Below are 20,809 nucleotides of genomic sequence, written 5' to 3'. Positions count from 1 at the left end.
CATATTTCCAAGTTTCTTTAATACATATTATATACAACATACTATATTATTTAAATACATTATACAATCAATCTATCCATCTCACAATAAACCCAACATCAAAAATTACACAAATTGTCTCTTTCCTCAAAACAATTTTTCATGCATTTAAAACAAAATCAATTAAGACAAGTCTTACTTCTCTCTCTTGGTAATTTACAATACATTACAGAAAAGAATCATACATTGCGAGCAAAGAGAGCAAGAACATATTTAGATCCAATTTCTTTGCAGATTGAAATCAATATTGATTTAGTAGGGTGCAAATAATTTCACGGGGTGCCAATGCATTCTCTCTTTTACAACTTTTGGGCATCCCCGATGGTGTAGTGGTGACATCGTTCCCTTGTGATCAAGGGGTACCCGGTTCGATATCCAGTGAAGGCACAGTGGTTCGGATCCCACTTTAAATTGTAGGTCCAGTACCAATTAGGCTTTCTGTGCATAAAGTGAACTTCAAACCACAATCAAATTAATCAATCAACTTTACAATTTTTTTCATTTATATCGTTCAGTGCCTAGACCCGACTCCCGCTGCCCCCTATCTACAGTTCTGAACTAGATAAAACTAAGAAAAGCAGGTGTTTCGAGCGAAGCGAGCAAGAAAATTTTACGAAAAGTATTTTTATTTCCGTAAATTTTGAATTTGGGGATGGTAATTCCCCCCTGCAGGTACACTAGGCTGTCAATGTTTGCCCCCTCCTTGAACTCATTTCCGTCCAAGTTGGAGTGGGGCAATGCAGCCCCCCCCCCCCCCCCTGGTTGTGGTTCTGCCATAGCTGTCTGTTAAATTCACCCAGCTCCGCAACATACCCATCATTTTTCATTCACTATTTCTAATTGAAGGTCTCTTGGGTAAAACATTGTGACAGTTTAATCATTATTGAATTTATTAAGCAGAAAGGTTATTAGAACTGTAGATAAATTGATTTACTTTTCTGCTTACCAATTTCAGATACATTCAATGAGTCTAATGAAAATTGCAGGAAAAAGGAAAACAAATATCCTAAGTTGCAGACGGATACTGCGGAAAAGGATTTTTTTGTTTGTCGACAATAGTCTACATAACCATTGTTGGTTATTTCAGTTTGTTGGTTTCAAAGCACAGGTACCGCAATTTTCGGGAACTTTCTGAACGAATCTGCATGCACACTTTGTTTGGTGCAGAGCATCTGTGTAGTTTGGACGAGGAATTTGTTCGTTCTCACGGGTTCTTGTGTATAATTGAAGAAATACAATGGCTCGCGTAACAAATACACGAAAGCTTAGGTCTCGTGTCTCGTCTCCAGATAAGCTCGAACCTATAAGAGATGTATTCGAGACTTGGACTGTTTACCTCCGAGAAGGGTACATTCCTGATTGCATCATGACTGTATATGAACAACTGGTCAATTTTAGAGGACGATGCCCTTTTAGACAGTGCATGCCGTCGAAATCTGGTAAATACGGAATCAAGCTGTGGCTGATTCGTGATTCTCAAACAGCTTCTGTTTTGAAGGCTCAAATCTACAAAGGAAAGGAAGCTGGAGTTAATAGGGAGAAAAATCATGTAGAGAGAGTAGTGAAGGACTTAGTGAAGGAAATCGAAAGTAGTGGAAGAAACATCATGTGCCATAATTTCTTCACGAGTGTACCTCTTCCAAGGGATCTACTTGCCAAGAAACTTACTCTGGTTGGCACGATGCGAAAGAACAAAGGAGAGCTGATGCCAGAGTTTACTGCCACAAAACAGCGAGTGTGTTGCTCCACTTTGTTTGGATTTCAAGATGATCTAATGATAACATCATATTTCCCCAAGAAGAACAAGGTGGTAATTCTACTTTCTATGTTCCATGAACAGCCGAAAATCGACGTTTTTACAGCACAGCTAATAAAACAAAATGGTACGAAACTACAGTGTGAAACGAAAAGTTCGGAGAGGCCATGGCGGTTATATTTCATGACATGATCGACTTCAGTGCACTAAATGCATTTGTTTTGTACCAAACAGTACATCCGTAAGAATTGGGAGCCAAATCGGGTAGACGTATAAGGTTCTTGCAGTACCTGGGAAAGGAGTTCAGTGGCAAGCTAGTAATGGACGAGCAAACCAAAGGATTTTCAAATGAAGAGCAAGGTGTACAGAAGCAATCCAGAAGGAGGTGTTATATTTGTCTATCAAAAATCGATCGGAAAACAAGAACAGTGTGCTCAAAATGTATGCAAACGTTTGTACTCAGCATTTACGTGTTCTATGTAACACATGTTAATCGATGTTGCAAGTTATTCTTGACGAAAAGTAGATAATAAAAATATGTAAATTCTTACAAATCATTAATGATAACTGGACGTATGATAAAAATGTTCCAAATGTAAGAAAACTATTATACTCAAAACTCAAGGGTTTCTTTATAACATATGTCATTCAATGTTTAAAGTTCTTTTGTAAAACATGTTACATATTAGAAACATGTAAATGGTTAAATGTCATTAATAAATAACCTGAAACATTATTTTTAGTCATTGATATAAATTAGAAAATTTGAATGCCTGAAAAAAAAAATATATATATTTCCCCGGGTCGAATAGACCCGATCCGACAATAACGTATGGTCATTGTAGCCGTCGTTATAGTGTTAATATGAGGTTCTGAGCACTAGATTGATGAAAGTTAAGATATATTAGTCAACACTGCTACAAATTGTCATGATGATGTAATTTGCGCCTGAAATTTTGTCTTGTGTTGAGAATACAAACTGAGCATTTTGTGCAGTGTTGTAATGTTTGAGGAAAGAGAGAGGTTTTGAGACTGTTGCCAGCTACTTCTTCACATAGCACTTTAGTTGCCATTGTGATGCTTTTCCCCAACAGAAATCAAACAAAAGTCTTCAGGCATATTAAGATGTTCTTTTAACTCAAAACATTATTTTTCTTTAAGACAAGATAGTGTCAGCTGTTAATTAAAGTTGATAAAGTGGCCACCTTGGATATGTTCTACATTTTCCTCCCAATTGTCTGTAGATATGAATAAAAGTTTTCATCCTAGTGATTCATTAACATGATATTGTGCAGTCAAGAGCTTGCTTGTTTTCACATTCATTACATCATTCAACCAGCCTCTGTGGTGGAGTGGTTAGCACAGCATGCTACGTTCGAATCCCAGCCTGATCATGGGTATTCTTTGTTTCCTTTTATGGATTTCATCACTCATCCTCATCACAATTAGCGAAATGTGGCAGAAAAGCTAAGTAAAATATCGTTATTCAATCATTTCATGATTCGCTGCTGTTCTGAAATAAGTAGAAGACCATGAACATAATGTTAATAAAAAATGTATCAAACTAAATACTGTGGTATAGTAGACATCTTGAATGCCAATTTACCTCTCACCTTTTGAGACTGTTGCCAGCTACTTCTTCACATAGCACTTTAGTTGCCATTGTGATGCTTTTCCCCAACAGAAATCAAACAAAAGTCTTCAGGCTAACTGGAAGTTGAGACTATTTCTGCAGGTAGTTTAAAAATTGATAAAAATAATGAGATTTGTTTAGGAAGACACTGTTACACAATGTTGCTATGATGATGTAATTTGCGCCTGAAGTTTTTATATGTCGAGAACACAAACTGAGCATTTTGTGTAGTGTTAATCCTGTATGCAAGAAATATCTTTCTTCTAGTGACATGAAAAGTGCATAACTTGGTGTTGCGTAGTGTACAATCTTCCAAGTACCTTCATTGTAATTCCTTCCTATGCAAAACTTCTATCGGAAGGTTGAATTCTCTGTAGATGCATACTTGTGATGCATCAGCCATGAATAAAATAAATGCCTTATCACAGAAGGAACATTTTCCACATAGAACATGCCAGTAACAGCGTTTTGCAGGCCACGAGGTTCTGATATCTGGAGCTATGGCCAGTGTAATCCTCTGTAGGGTTCTGTGTGTGTTGTCCTGTGTTTTGTCCTTGTATGTGCTGAGTGTCCCTTTAGAGACTTAGCTTTTAACATAGGTAGAGACCTAGTCCTCGGACACTTACTTATTTTAGTTGTGGTAAGGGGCTGTGCCCTATGTAATGTGATGGATGTGTAATAGCCTAAGTGCTGACACACTCACAATTTACATTTCAATCAATCAATCAGCAGAAGGAAGATTAACCCTTATCGGGTGGCCCCTTCTGACACTACAACCAAAAAAAAAATTAGTAGGAGAACTAATAGCTATTGAGAGATGAAATTGAGTGTTTTGTAGAATGACGGGACTGTCAGATATAGTGAAATTTCAACATTTTATCTCCCAATAATGAAAGTTAAAAAGCGAAAAATAAAAAAATTCCGTTATTAAACAGGGTGGCTACTCATCGGTAATTCCTTGAATTTCGGGAATTATGCGTGAATTATTGGCTCCGGGAATTATGCGTGAATTATTGGCTCCGGGAATTATGCGTGAATTCTACTTGAATTTTTCTCCTTAGACGTAAAAAATTACAACTTTTATTAATCCAAATCCTATTCAAATTATACATGTATTTATAAATGCCCTTAGGCAAGTTTTTCAAAGTTGAGTTTTCGAGTCTGATTATGTGAAATTGTAAACAGTGGTGCAACCACAGGGGGTTAGGGAGCATTGCATCCACCAACCTTGGACAGAAATGAGTTCTAGGAGGCAAGGGGGCAAACATTGACAGCCAAGTGTACCTGCAGGGTGCAATTACCACCCACAAATTCACATTTTATGCAAAAAAAAAATCATAATTTTTTTTTGCTTGTTTGGCTCGCAATTCGTGCTTTTTTTAGCCTTACCAAGTTTATAACCGTAGCTAGAGGGCGGCGGGAGTCGGCCCTGAGCGCTGAAAGATCTAAATGAAAAAAAGTTGTAAAATTGATTATGGCGCTCCTCAGGTACTTCTTGATGAAGGGCGCGAGCTTCTCGGCGATTGATTTGTGGTTTTAAGTCCACTTTATGCACAGCAATGCTAATCGTTACGGGACCTACAGTTTAAAGTTGGATCCGAGGCACTGTGTTATGTGCCTCTTCCTGGTATGGAACGTAGGACCCCTTGATCACAAGGCAACGATGTTACCACTACACCATCGAGGAGGCCCAAAAGTTGTAAAAGAGAGAATGCATTGGCGTCCCATGAAATTATTTGTGCCCTATTAAATCAATTTTGATTTCAACCTGCAAAAAGTTAGATCCAAAAATGTTCTTACTCGCTTCGCTCGTATTCTTTCATTGTTTTTTGTAATGCATTGTATTGTAAATTATCAGACAGAGAAATAAGACTTGTCTTAATTGATTTTGTTTGAAATGCATGAACAATTGTTTTGAGGAAAGAGAACGTGCACATTTTAAAGACAGTTTATGTAATTTTTGCTGTTGGTTTGTTGAGAGATGGATGAATTGATTGTGTAATGTATTTAAATAATATGTATTAAAGAAACTTTGATAATTGAATACGTACACAATTTAGTGTCCACGTCGCTCCATGTTGCATAGATGTGAAACGTATATCGTGCATGAAAGCTATACATGCTAATGTAAAAAATAATTATATTTGGAATGCATTTATCAAGCATTTTCTGTCTCAAAAATAGTGTGTGTGCTTCTTTTCCATTATTAATGTGAAAATGAACGTGTTGAAAAAATAATTCAAATCGTTTGTTCGAACACAAATGCTTTAGCAGCAACTTCTACCCCCTTTTTGTATAATCTACGAGGATAATAATGTCTTTATACTACTACTACTAATAAAAATAATAACAATGTTGGTCCCGGGTTCAAATCCCTGCTTGGGCATGGATGTTTGTGAGTGTCCATTCATCACTTTCATCATGTCATTCATCCCCATCTTCGCAAATTAGCCAAAAGTGGCACAAGAAGCGAAGTAAAATAAAACAAACCAATAATAATAATAATAATATATTATTAACACTGTTATTATTTATAGTCGTATTAGTATGTTTATCCTGTCACTTGCCCCCCCCCCCCCCCCCCCCATGCCCAGACAAAAATTCGTGGTTGCGCCTCTGATTGTAAATAGAAACTCAGTACCTTATATTTAATATTTTAATTATATTATGTATACAGTTTAATTGAATTAGAATTTTTGGATGTTGTAATCACATAGACCCTTATATTATTAATATATTTGTGAGTGGATGTTGAGAGGTGGTAATACGTAAGGTTGAAATAGAGAAAACATCTGCTTGTACCCTTGAATTTTTGGAAAGTTCACCTTGAAAACCGGGAATTATACTAGAATTTTATCATGGTTCTAGAGTAGCCACCCTGTTAAAGAAATGTTATTTGGAAGGTTCATGAGATCACCACAATGAACCAAGGTGAATGGAAAAATCTTGCGTTATGTTCCTACAAAACTACTTTTGAGGGAGCTATTAAAAATTAGTAACACACCTATGAAAAAGTATTGTTAAAAATTTTCTTGGGATATTTTGTTCTTGCATCAGCCCTATGGATGTTTTAGTTTTGCAGGGAATCATCTCGAATGACCCATCTTGGGGATGCCCTCCATCCGAGTTTGTGTGCCTTTTAATGGCCAGTTGGAACAAGGCATGCATTTTGCAGTTTATCTGAATTAACTTCACATAGCAAAACCATAGTCTATCCAATGATAGGAGCTGTTTCCAGATTGTTATTTTCAAGAAGACACTGCTACAAATTGTCATGATGATGTAATTTGCGCCTGAAATTTTTATGTCGAGAATGCAACCTGAGCATTTTGTACAGTGTTTTTCTTCAAACTTCTCACTATACTCTCTCTCTCTCTCTTCCTCTAACCCACAAAACCTTTGGGGAGAAAACAGCGCTGAGAGGGCTCAGTGTGCTGACCGTGGGCCACCCAGTGAAGATCCACTCTGGCAGGTCCTGGTCCTTAGAGGGTGGTTGTTCCATGGAGTTTTGTTTAGTTTTAGATTGAATGACATAATGTACAAAGGAGCAAACAACCATGGAGGGGGACCGTGCTTCCACAAATTAGCATGGTTAATGCACAACTGTAGCTGATATGTATGAATATATTGTGTGTGTGAATGAAAGTAAGATGTGCCAGAAAGGTTATATATATATATTCAAAGGAACACTGCTCTAGTTTTGCTGTGATGATGTAATTTGCGCCTGAATTTTGTCCTGTGTCGAGAATACAAACTGAGCATTTTCGCAGTGTTGTGCAACAGCATGCAAAGAAGTTGTAGGCTTTATTTTTAGAATAAACATTAAATAACAAAACCGAAGATTTGTTTTCTAGTTCGATGTTTTATCTAGAAGATTAACCTCTTCTCTCTCGCTCTCTCTTGCTTTGTTCTTTGAAAGGTGTTGAGGAGGAGGGGGTAACATTGATGTGCCAGAAAGGTTATATATATATTCAAAGGAACACTGCTCTAGTTTTGCTGTGATGATGTAATTTGCGCCTGAATTTTGTTCTGTGTCGAGAATACAAACTGAGCTTTTTCGCAGTGTTGTGCAACAGCAATCAAAGAAGTTGTAGGCTTTATTTTTAGAATAAACATTAAATAACAAAACCGAAGATTTGTTTTCTAGTTCGATGTTTTATCTAGAAGATTAACCTCTTCTCTCTCGCTCTCTCTTGCTTTGTTCTTTGAAAGGTGTTGAGGAGGAGGGGGTAACATTGATGTGCCAGAAAGGTTATATATATATTCAAAGGAACACTGCTCTAGTTTTGCTGTGATGATGTAATTTGCGCCTGAATTTTGTCCTGTGTCGAGAATACAAACTGAGCATTTTCGCAGTGTTGTGCAACAGCATGCAAAGAAGTTGTAGGCTTTATTTTTAGAATAAACATTAAATAACAAAACCGAAGATTTGTTTTCTGGTTCGATATTTTATCTAGAAGATTAACCTCTTCTCTGTCTCTCTCTTGCTTTGTTCTTTGAAAGGTGTTGAGGAGGAGGGGGTAATATTGATGTTCCAGAAAGGTTATATATATATTCAAAGGAACACTGCTCTAGCTTTGCTGTGATGATGTAATTTGCGCCTGAATTTTGTTCTGTGTCGAGAATACAAACTGAGCATTTTCGCAGTGTTTTGCAGCAGCATGCAAAGAAGTTGTAGGCTTTATTTTTAGAATAAACATTAAATAACAAAACCGAAGAATTGTTTTCTGGTTTGATGTTTTATCTAGTAGATTAACCTTTTCTATCTCGCTTTGTTCTTTGAAAGGTGTTGAGGAGGAGGGGGTAATATTGATGTGCCAGAAAGGTTATATATATATTCAAAGGAACACTGCTCTAGTTTTGCTGTGATGATGTAATTTGCGCCTGAATTTTCTTCTGTGTCGAGAATACAAACTGAGCATTTTCGCAGTGTTTTGCAGCAGCATACAAAGAAGTTGTAGGCTTTATTTTTAGAATAAACATTAAATAACAAAACTGAAGATTTGTTTTCTGGTTCGATGCTTTATCTAGAAGATTAACCTCTTCTCTCTCGCTCTCTCTTGCTTTGTTCTTTGAAAGGTGTTGAGGAGGAGGGGGTAATATTGATGTGCCAGAAAGGTTATATATATATTCAAAGGAACACTGCTCTAGTTTTGCTGTGATGATGTAATTTGCGCCTGAATTTTCTTCTGTGTCGAGAATACAAACTGAGCATTTTCGCAGTGTTTTGCAGCAGCATGTAAAGAAGTTGTAGGCTTTATTTTTAGAATAAACATTAAATAACAAAACCGAAGAATTGTTTTCTGGTTTGATGTTTTATCTAGTAGATTAACCTTTTCTATCTCGCTTTGTTCTTTGAAAGGTGTTGAGGAGGAGGGGCTAATATTGATGTGCCAGAAAGGTTATATATATATTCAAAGGAACACTGCTCTAGCTTTGCTGTGATGATGTAATTTGCGCCTGAATTTTGTCCTGTGTCGAGAATACAAACTGAGCATTTTCGCAGTGTTTTGCAGCAGCATGCAATGAAGTTGTAGGCTTTATTTTTGGAATAAACATTAAATAACAAAACTGAAGATTTGTTTTCTGGTTCGATGTTTTATCTAGAAGATTAACCTCTTCTCTCTCGCTCTCTCTTGCTTTGTTCTTTGAAAGGTGTTGATTAGGAGGGGGTAATATTGATGTTCCAGAAAGGTTATATATATATTCAAAGGAACACTGCTCTAGTTTTGCTGTGATGATGTAATTTGCGCCTGAATTTTGTTCTGTGTCGAGAATACAAACTGAGCATTTTCGCAGTGTTTTGCAGCAGCATGCAAAGAAGTTTAGGCTTTATTTTTAGAATAAACATTAAATAACAAAACCGAAGAATTGTTTTCTGGTTCGATGTTTTATCTAGAAGATTAACCTTTTCTATCTCGCTTTGTTCTTTGAAAGGTGTTGAGGAGGAGGGGGTAATATTGATGTGCCAGAAACGTTATATATATAACATTGTTATATACATTTGTTTACACCAAAAAAATGAAGGTCTGAGAATTTTTGAACAAACCTCGTATATGATGTGTTTGAAGTTTCATTTTGTGCACTGTAAAACAGTATTAAAAGACATGTAACTGCGACCAAAACGTGTTACATACTGAATGAGTCATGGTGTCCATCCGTCAACCTCCAAATTTGGAGCCAGGAAGCAATGCCCCCCTGGCTATATCCTTCGATCACTCACCACTACTGTCACAGAAGCATTTCCTGTTATCACAGTGCAAACCCGAACGAAAGACCATCTTTCCAGGTGTTTGCCAGCTCTGGCTGGCAACTTTTAGGAGAACCTCTCACAGCCAGGTATAATTGACGCCAGGGCCCGGTGGTTGAAAACACTGGTGTAGAGTACTATGCAAAAATTTGAGTATTCTGAAAAATTCAGTGAAAATACAGTTCATGTGAAGCAATTGAGTGAACACGAATCATTCTATTGCAGGGAACTGCCAAGCGCTCACAGACTGACCTGGAGCTTGAGGTGGAGAACATGGGTGCCCACCTAAATGCCTACACCTCCCGGGAGCAGACAGTATTCTATGCCAAGTGCCTGAGCAAGGATGTTCCCAAGGCACTAGAGATCCTGTCGGACATCATCCAGAACTCTCGATTGGGTGAGCCAGAGATAGAGAGGGAGAGGGGAGTGATCCTGCGAGAGATGCAGGAAGTGGAGACCAACTTGCAGGAGGTGGTGTTCGATCATTTGCACTCCACTGCTTATCAAGCCACGCCTTTAGGCAGGACAATTCTAGGGCCTACTAAGAATATAAAGTAAGTACTTTCATTTCATTTTGTCATTTTTAGGGAATGGAAGGTGAGGTAGTATAATGAATTCACGTAAGCAAATTACGAACTTTATCTGTGAGACTTAATTTAAATGGTTCTATTAATTTCGGTGTCCCCTGCCACGATCCACTTTGGAACTTGTTGCTTCACTGCTGGGCAGGCTTCCGGTTCCTGTCCTACCCCTAGGACTGCTGGTGTAGTCAGTTCGTCTACTGCATTTCTTGTTTGAGCTTGGTGTTAGTAGATGCAGTAGTGGGGAGCCATCAGTGAATGTATACAGGAACACTTAAAAGATGTCAAAAAATCCCAGCCAACTTACTACCAGACTAGCCAAGCGACTCTAATGCAACATGCACACTGTTAAAAAAGGTTTGACAGGCATACTTCACACATGCTATTTGACACAAAGATCAAAGAGATGCATGCACTTTCCGCATGAGCTGTACATTGACAGAGGTCAGGTGTATCACATTTGGCTCTCGCTACTGCAGTAACTGAATCCCATCATGAGCAACCAATGCGGCAGATGAACAGGCTACACCAGCGCTCCTAGTGGCATGCAAGGAAATTACATTAACCGGAAACCTGCCCAGCTGTAAAGCAGCAAGCTCCCACAAGGATGGTGGCAGGGGCCACCAAAATTAATAGAACAATTAAAAGAGTCTCTCGGCTTACTTTTACATGTAATTCACCTACATATATTTTATTGTGAAAGTAACTCTCAGACTGTTTATTGCTATAACAATTAGTGTGGCTCATATTTTCATAAATATACGCATGTACAGGCTAGATAAAAGTTGCTTTCCCCAAAAATATCAACACAAAAAGAAAGTTTCCTTTTTTTTTTATTGTACAACACAACAGCCCCATGGGAACTTGTTTGTTAGTGCAAGTTACGACAGCTGTATGTGTGTTTGTGTAAACATGCATGCAAACTGAAAATGACTTTTTTGCGAAAAATTATTTTTATCTCGCCTTGTATTTGATATGTTCCTGAAATATATAGAAATTTGTGTCAAGGAAAAAAACTGCTTAAATGAAGATGCTTCAGTAGGACATGTATGTATATATTGGCCATTTCTACATGATTGAGCATATTTTAACAATTTTTCAGGCATTCCAAAGTGGATTTCATTCCTTCTGAAATTTTTGCTCAAGTTGTTGAAGTTCTTAAGTATGTATTTTGCAAACTGCCAATTGGGAAAAGTAGGAGAAGTAACCACTGTTACTCTAATATACTCTACTTCCAACAAAAGTTGTGTTTTTATGCTTGCAACTACCATAAACTACAAGAGAAATAATTTGTTTAATGTTTGATCTTCAGCAGACAACTGGATAGAATATTACATTTGTCACACCAGCATCATTTCATCTGAAGAATGCATGTATGCTTACAGGTGTATCTCCCGCCAAGATTTGGTGGATTATGTTTGCACACATTACAAGTCGCCACGCATGGTACTGGCTGGAGCAGGAGGTGTTAATCATAAGGACTTGGTGGATTTGGCCAGTAAGCACTTCTCTGAGTTAGATTCCAAGTATGAAACTGCCGAGATACCCTGTCTTACTCCATGCAGATTTACTGGTAACTATTTTCTCACCCTTTGTATGTACATTGTGAATTTAACAACTACATCTGTACTCACTGATAACTGTGATGACGTGCAGCTAAACTCTTGTAGGAAAAAATAACATGTATGAATTGTATAAATTCATTTTAATACTTTCTTGAATGTTCATATCATATATCACAAAATACCACTATCACAATAAGGAAAATGTAAGGAAGTACTTACACAGGGTGGCTACTCACCAGGAATTCCTTGAATTCTGGGAATTAGGCGTGAATTATTGGCTCCGGGAATTGTGCGTGAATTCTGCATGAACTTTTCTCCGTAGACTTGAAAATTTGCAATTTTTATTAATCCAAATCCCGTTGAATGTATACATATTTATTAATGCCCTGAGGCATGTTTTTCACGAAAAGAAAGCAGAGTGGAAAATAAAACAGAATTCTCTCAATCTGTTTACTTTGTTAGTGTCCTTTGCAGAACCTATCTGACAGACGGAAGATTATTGCAAGATATCTTGAATTATTTTCCTGTAGTTTACGGTTATTACAAGCATAAGAAAACAATTTTTCTTTGTGAGGGTTCAGGAGAACACACGCTTCCTTCATCAGAGATTTATTTTCATTTTGACTAAAGATACAGTTATAACAATGGTTAGCAATTTTTTAAACAAAAAGAATCCCTTATGTAATGGATGTTGTCAATGTTACATTGTTGTAATATAGCAACTTAACTGTGAAAAGAAGCAGTCTGTTTTATTTTTATTTCAGATAAAAAAAATTGATCACATTATTTTTTATTTAAAATTATGAATCCCAAATATCATCAGGTAATTCAAATTCATCATTCATTGTTTTCACAAAGTCTCTTGATCTTTTCTGTCACATTAAATTTTAAAGATGGTGGCTTACTCCATTTGTGAAAAAGAAAACTCATACTGGATCTATGTTACCATTTTCATTATTTAATTTATTCCAATGAACGAAGCTTCCCAGACATTCAACTCTATGTTTCCCGTCATTTTTTTTAAAACCCTTCTCTTTTTAATCAAATGCTTCTCTTGGATGATGTGAGTTGACAAACCTGTTCTTGGGTTTAGATTTATAATGTCCAAATTGTGTTCATGCCATCTTATTGCCATTTTCCTTGCTGTTTGTTCCACATAATCCTTTGAACATGAACAACTTATATTATATATTCCTTTGGTTTCCACATCTGGTAGAGAGTTTCTCATTTTGAATTCATTAAATGTACATTCCAAACTTCTTGGTGATTTAAAAACAATTTTGAAATCAAAACTCCTAAAAATTTTTGCAATTTAATGTGAGAATCCCTTGTGGAATGGAATGCACACAAATTTCTTTTCAACAGATTTTTCATCTTTGTCTGTATTTCTCTTTTCCTTTAGTTTTCTTGCGACTTGGTTTTTGATTTGGTTTATTCTGTTAGTGTGAAAGCCATGTTCTTTTGCTATATTAAAAAGCCTTTCTTCTTCATTTTTGATATCCTTATTATTAGAACATAGTCTATTTTTATCTGAAATAAAAATAAAAAGACTGCTTCTTTTCGCAGTTAAGTTGCTATATTACAACAATGTAACATTGACAACATTCATTATATAAGGGATTCTTTTTGTTTAAAAAATTACTAACCATTGTTATAACTGTATCTTTAGTCAAAATGAAAATAAATGTCTGATGAAAGGAGCGTGTGTTCTCCTGAAACGTCACAAAGAAAAACTGTTTTCTTATGCTTGTAATAACCGTAAAGTACAGGAAAATTATTCTACAATGCAAGCAATGCGTACATACAAGAAAAAGATATCTTGAAGTTGATCAAGTAAATTTCAGTTTCAAATTCTTATACAATTAACAATTTTTTGCATATTAATATATCTCGTAACATTTGTGACTTGTGTCTGTAGATGTATTTCTAGTCAGAGTATTTGAAATGGCAAATATGAACTTCGCATTTTAAATATACAGGGTGACAATTAATTAATGACCACATTCATTTTGAGTATAATTTTTTGTGTGTTAAACTTGCAGCTACATAAGTAAAGGAGTAGGTAGTATGGTATATGAAATTACAGGAAAATAACAAACCCTGCTTATTTTTTTAAAATAACAGACTTGAGGTACCCTCCATTGAATCGTATGCATTCCTGAATACGAACAAACACATGATCCATTTGAAAGTGTTTCACATGATATCAAGTCAATTTCATTTCTTATGGCTCTTTTCAAGTCCAGTAAGTTGTTTGGTTTCGTGGCCTAGACTTTAGACTTTAAGTACCCCCATAAAAAAAAAATCTGAAGCAGTTAAGTCTGGGGAACGAGGAGGCCAGTCAAAGTCACCAAACCTCGAAATCACATGATTGGGAAATTTCTGTTGCAATAATTGCATTGTTTCACGACTAGTGTGGCTTGTTGCACCGTCTTGTTGAAAAAACATGTCCTCAAAATTGGGGTTTCGACGCTGTAACTCAGGAAAAAAAATGCTCGTAACATTTGTCTGTAACGGTCACCGTTAACAGTTACAGTAACACCATTTGCGTTTTCAAAAAAATATGGGCCTATATCCATGATCTCGATAATGCACACCATACAGTAACCTTTGCACTATGTGTAGGACGTTCGTGGATTTCATTAGGGTTTTCTCCAGTCCATATTCTCACATTCTGTTTATTCACATAACTGGATAAGTGAAAATTAGCTTCATCGGTCATTATGAGCCTCTCTCCAAAATTAGGATTAGTGTTAAGTCCAATCATTGTGTTGCAAAGCGCTAAACGTTTTTGAAAATCAGTCGGTTTCAACTGATGGGATACCTGAAGTTTGTACGGAAACAAGTGCAAATCGTTTCTCAGGATTTTGCGCACTGCTTCTCTATTGACACCAACTTCTTGTGACAACCTTCTTGCAGATTTCTTTGGGTTGTTTGTGATTGCAACTCTCACCCTTTCAATTGTTTCTTCATTGTGCACAGATCTCCGCCTACCAGTACGTTTAGCATCAGTTACATTGCCTCTGTTTCTATGGGATGCAACATATCGCAGAATTGATTTTCTCGAAGGACACGCACGCCCGCCAAACCTTGCACGGAACCTTCTTTGAGCAGTGGTCACCGAGTAATTGCTAGCGAAATAAAATTCCACTATTGCTGCTCGCTGTTGTGCACTCCACCTTTCCATGTTACACCACTTAATTTTGCAAAGGTCGATCTTTATATTCACCTAAAATGAAAAATAAAAACCAAATTAGTACCAAAAAACTTACAATATAAATGTGGTCATTAATTAATTGTCACCCTGTATATATATATACTGTTGAATTGAATTAGAATTCTTTTATACATTGAAATGACACAGACCTTTATATTGTTAATATATTTGTGTAGGGGGGGGGGGGGGGAGGTGGTAATACGTAAGGTTGACATAGAGATTACATCTACTTGTACCCTTAAATTTTTTGGAAAGTTCCCCTTGAAAACCGGGAATTATACTTGGATTTTATCAGGGTCTTAGAGTGGCCACCTTGTTACATACAATATTTTGACACTGTTTCTAACTCTTTTATCAGACTTCCCAAGGGAAAAAAAATGTGTGACTTTGGGAGCATACTGTGACTGACGTTGTTCGGACATACATGTTTTGCTGTATAATCCTTAAAGAAATGTCATTAGTAATTAGTAAACTGTTAGTTTAGTGTGGCTATATTTGGGGATGGGGAAGAGTTCCAGATAAAATGTGTACTTTTGTTATATTTTTGTAGATTTTCAGAACATTTATTTCTCTTCAATTCTGTTTCCTAGTGTTCCTTTCCTATTGCTAGCAAAGCTTGGATCTTTCCACTTCTTGGATGAGTACTAATGGAACAGAGGGGTTGGGGAGGGAGGTGAACCTTCATCTCAGGATGTTGCCTAGGTGGGGGCCAGCCAAAATTAAAAATCAATTTAAAAAAAATATATATGTACAATCGAAATAATTTATAGTGACATCGCTTGTAATGACATATAACGGCGAAATCTATCTTGTCTAAATCCTATATAAACAGTGTATTTAAAAAATCTCGTAGTACGACATCGCTTATTACGACATATCGCATAAAACGACGTATTTTTATCACGTTTTTGGAAAAATGTATCAGCTATAACGTCCAATGTTGATTTTTTTACATTTTTGGGGATTGCCGTCAAGAATGTAAGACTTATTTTCAGTAGATTGTAGATTTCAAATCAGTGTCTCTGTTAAATAGTTAAGGCAAGCATCGCTTTCAAGATGTCGCCAAAAAAAGGAAAGACAGTATTTAATATTGACGAAAAGTCACACATAATATGGCGATTGGAAAATGGGGAAACAAACGTCAGCTTCGCAAAGGAATTGGGTGTATCATACTCAACGATTTCTACAATTTGGAAGGACAGAGAGAAAATACAGTCTCTTTTCGAACAAAATTCTCTAAAAATCAAGCAGACAAGATCATCTGAGCAAAAATACATTGAAGAAGCTTTACTTAGATGGTTTAAGCAGCAAAGAACAAGTAATGTGCCAATCAATGGACCTATTTGGATTTTCCTAATGTGTAAGGTACAGTACATCACATTTGTACAACATTGTAAAAAGAGAAACAGGAGAAAGTAATTTGCAGTAGTTCATTTGTTGTAGGAGAGTACATACATTAATTTTTGTATAGAGTACTGTACTGTATTTTCATTTTTGTACTGTAACAGGGTGGCTACTCACCGGGAATTCCTTGAATTATTTTACATTATTATACATGGATTATTGGCTCTGGGGATTATGCTTGAATTGTGCATGATTTTTTCTCCGTAGATGTGAAAAATTGCAATTTTTATTAATCCAAATCTCATTGAAGCTATACATATTTATAAATTCCTGTGGCAAGTTTTTCACAGTTCAGCATTTATTTTTATCGAGGAAGGAAAAGAGAGCTGTGTTGAAAGTAAAACTTTTGCGACTCGTTTTTGTAGATGTATTTTGAGTATGAGTATGTGAAATGTCAAATGTATACTCCGCACTTTATATTAAATATTATATATGTATATATATTATTTAATTTAATTAAATTGGAATTTTTGGATACATTGGAATCTCACAGACGCTCTTTGTTGTTAATATACCTGTGTGTGTATGTGTGTGTGGTTGGTGAGAGGTGCTAATGCATAAGATTGAAATAGAGAAAACAACTGCTTGTAGCCTTGAATTTTTGGAAAGTTCACCTTGAAAACCGGGAATTATACTTGAATTTTATCATGGTCCTAGAGTGGCCACCCTGTGTAATAAATTTTTGTAATACAGTAACTGGAACGAGAATGTTTCATTCATGACTATTATAGCACATACAGCAAGTTTAAAACATAAAACTTATGGATTTGTAATGTTTAGGGGAGGGGGAAACCAGTTTGTGCGACTATCGGATATAACAACCATAAATTGGTGGTCCCTTCGGAGTCGTTATAACCAGTTTCGACTATATATTTTCTTCATTCACTTGATAAAGAAAAAATATATTTTTTTTTACTATAGACTTAGAGCCTAATGTGTACTAAACAAAATGATATAAAGGTAAAAAAGGTAAAGTGTTCCCCTGTGCATAGCACCACGCCATGAAGGCGTATAGGGGGTGTGGGGGTAACGCCCCACACTTTCTTGATCCGGTCGTGAGTGGGGGTGATGTGATCAGCATCATGCCCCTGACCGCCTTTACCCCCCAGGGTTTCCCCCAGGTACCCATGTTATTCGATGCTGGGTGGGCGCTGGGGCCGCTTCCACCGTTAGAAAAGTTCCCGGATTTGAACCGGCTGGGGATCAAACCCGGGACCTTTAGCATGGTAGTCAGATGCGTTACAGACTGAGCCACCGCGGCCACAACAAAATGATATATGATTTGTAACTCTACCATTCATAATTTCAGAGATATTAATTTTTATTTATGACATGGGGAATTTTAAATTTCCTGCTGAAAATGCACCCTACGTTAGCACAAATACCTAGAAACACTGTCTGTGTGTAAGGGTTAAAAGGTAAAATATTTAGAAGGTTGCCAACAAATTTTCTACATAAATGCATGACATGCTTTGTTTCGCATTCCTTCAGGTTCCGAGATCCGAGTTCGAGATGACGCCATGCCTCTAGCTCATGTAGCCATTGCTGTTGAGGGCTGCGGTTGGGATGACGCAGACAACATCCCGCTCATGGTTGCCAACACGCTCATCGGTGCTTGGGATCGCTCGCAAGGTGGAGGTTCCAACAATGCCTCTTCGTTGGCCCAGGAGGCAGTTAAGGACAACCTCTGCCACTCGTTCCAGTCATTCAACACCTGCTACAAGGACACTGGACTCTGGGGCATCTACTTTGTCTGCGAGCCTTTGAGGTGTGAGGTGCGTTTCAACTTCTGCTACTTGTACTGTATCTGATATCAGTATAAAAATGTCCAAAAGGAATTCTGATATGTAATTTAGCCATTGCAGTGATGATGTAATTTGCGCCTGAATATTTAAAATGTCGAGAACTAACACTGAGCTATGGTTAAAGTCTTGTATAAAAATACTACATGTTTCCAAGATTGTGTCAAGTAACATGTCTTCTTCAAGTGTTCTTATTTTCATAGGTTTCACCTGTCACTAATAATAGCAGTATTAGTAGCTATATTATTAATATTACAGTAATCCATTCATCAAAATACCAACTTTATTTGCCGACCTCAGTGGTAGAGTGGTTAACACATCATGCTACGATACCAGGGCCTGCCTGCGCATCAGTGTTCTTTATGAATGTCTCTTTGTCAATTTTGTCTAATCATCTCTCAACCTCATTGTCGTGATTAACGAAAAGTGGTAGAAAGGCAATGAAAGTCAAATCAAATCAGTGTGCTTAATTACAGAAGTTATTGCAATCATTAAAAATGCTTTTAGTATAGTATAGTCGTGAATGAATGAATGAATTAGTTCTAAAGATTGAAATCGGAAGTTTTTATTAGACATCTTTTATTTTCTTCTTAGGGGTTTGTCCTCGATTTTGTTTTAGTTAAGATGTTTATCCCCGTATTGTGCGACTGTCAAAAGTAGCCTATGTTCTGATTTGTCCATAACATCAAAATCAATCAATCCAGCAATGGAGATTATAACCCCTTTTCCAGGAACTGCAAAAAGTTGCAGAATCAGGAGTTCACTTGAGAGCAGTTTTACCACAGAACAAATGTTTTTTACATATACAAGTAATGTGAGTCAGCACATCAGAGTTGAGGATGACCCTTACACAGTGACGCCATGAAAGCCTTAGCACTTGTTCCTAATTTCCCAAAAATACCAACCTAAAAATTTTACTTTCCTAACGGCCTTTCACATGTCCCACTCGTAACGCTGAAAGCCCTGATTGGAGGGCTACAGAAGAGAAATTTACTAACAAGAGAATTACCAGCAATTATATCAAATGTAATATATATATATATGGATAAAAGCAAGGAGGACCTAAAGGGCTAAATAAAAATCAAAGAAGGAGAAAGGAAACATTCACCGGACAGTGGAAAAATTCAAAATTTTTGCTAACTTATAGCATTATCGGTGTGAGACGAAAGAGAGGGAACCGGAAGTTGGGGCCCTGCAGAGTTGCCAGGTCCTCATCGAAGAAGAAGTGGTGCATAGAACGAAAAAAAAAACCACTGTTTCGTCACAAGGCTCGTCGAAAACTGTGAGTTTGTGGGATGGGTTGGGAGGGAGGGCAGGAGGGATGGGATGGCTTTGTTTAGGCCAGGTGGAGTGGTTGCACTCATGGCCGATATATAGGCCCTCTTCCATCTTTTGCGAACAGAGGTGTTGGCTGGTTGGGGTAGGAGATTGATGATCGCTACCCGGAAGCAGTCGTTGAAACGGATGTTGTGGTGGTTGGTGTGGACGGCGACAGTGAAGTCCAGGTTGTGGGTGGAGGAGCAGTGGTTATTGATGCGGAGGTTCAGGGCCGTTGATGTTTCCCCGAGGTAAAAATCACCACAGATTTTGGAGGCGAGGATGTAGATCAGGTTTGAGGCATGGCAGGTCCCTTTGGGATGGAGGTTAAATTTGCCAGTGGCCGTGTGCACCTGGAGGGTGTGAGAGGTAATGAGGATGGGGCAGGTTTTGCACTTAGGGCGGTTGCATTTGTGGGCAGGGGGGTGTTGGTTGTGTGGTGAAGGAGTGTTGTAGACCAGAATGTTGTGGAGGTGTTGGGGGGGGGGGGGTGTTTGAAAACCACTCTGGGCTTGTCGGGAAATATATCAATATCAACGGCCCTCAACTTCCGCATCAATAACCACCGCTCCTCCACCCACAACCTGGACTTCACTGTCGCCGTCCACACCAACCACCACAACATCCGTTTCAACGACTGCTTCCGGGTAGCGATCATTCATCTCCTACCCCAACCAGCCAACACCTCTGTTCGCAAAAGATGAGAGAGGGCCTATATATCGGCCATGAGTGCAACCACTCCACCTGGCCTAAACAAAGCCACCCAGTAAGGCCCCCACCTCACTCCACCCTCCCTCCCAAGCCATCCCATCCCACACACTCGCAGTTTTCGATGAGCCTGGTGATGAAACAGTGTTTTTTTCGTTGTACGCACCACTTCTTCTTCGATGAAGACCTGGCAACTTTGCAGGGCCCCAACTTCCGGTTCCGTCTATTTCGTCTCACACCGACGAAAATTTTGAATTTTTTCACTGTCCGCTGTGTTTCCTTTCTCCTTCGATTTATATATATATATTAAAAATAAAATAAATTCAAATTTGGGAAATGATATTTTCTATGTCAAGTACCAATTAAATTCAACTTCAGTGTGTAAATGACTACACACAATATAACTTGTTTAATTTTCCTGTAGTACTGTGGCACACTTTCTGGACCAACCTCATATATTCATGATGGTTGCGGTAAACGTGGTTTAAAAACGCCGTAACCTTTTGTGAATGAAGACAGTGGATCTTCGAAATTAAT

General features: G+C 37.6%; 1 protein-coding gene across 1 annotated transcript in view; it reads left to right on the top strand.

Moving 5' to 3' along the window:
* UQCR-C1 (Ubiquinol-cytochrome c reductase core protein 1) overlaps window positions 1-20,809 on the top strand; it is a 38,702-nt gene that overhangs the window by 11,657 nt on the left and 6,236 nt on the right. The window contains exons 3-5 of the mRNA XM_083132120.1: window positions 9,904-10,232; window positions 11,645-11,832; window positions 17,937-18,220. Coding sequence (XP_082988246.1) covers window positions 9,904-10,232; window positions 11,645-11,832; window positions 17,937-18,220 — 801 coding nt within the window. The remainder of the gene's footprint in view (window positions 1-9,903; window positions 10,233-11,644; window positions 11,833-17,936; window positions 18,221-20,809) is intronic.

This window comes from Lepisma saccharinum, chromosome 12, assembly GCF_977018435.1.
Source record: "Lepisma saccharinum chromosome 12, izLepSacc3.1, whole genome shotgun sequence".
In the NCBI taxonomy this organism is placed as follows: domain Eukaryota; kingdom Metazoa; phylum Arthropoda; class Insecta; order Zygentoma; family Lepismatidae; genus Lepisma; species Lepisma saccharinum.
Note: the sequence above shows the minus strand (reverse complement) of the source record. Positions and strands in the feature narration are given on the sequence as shown.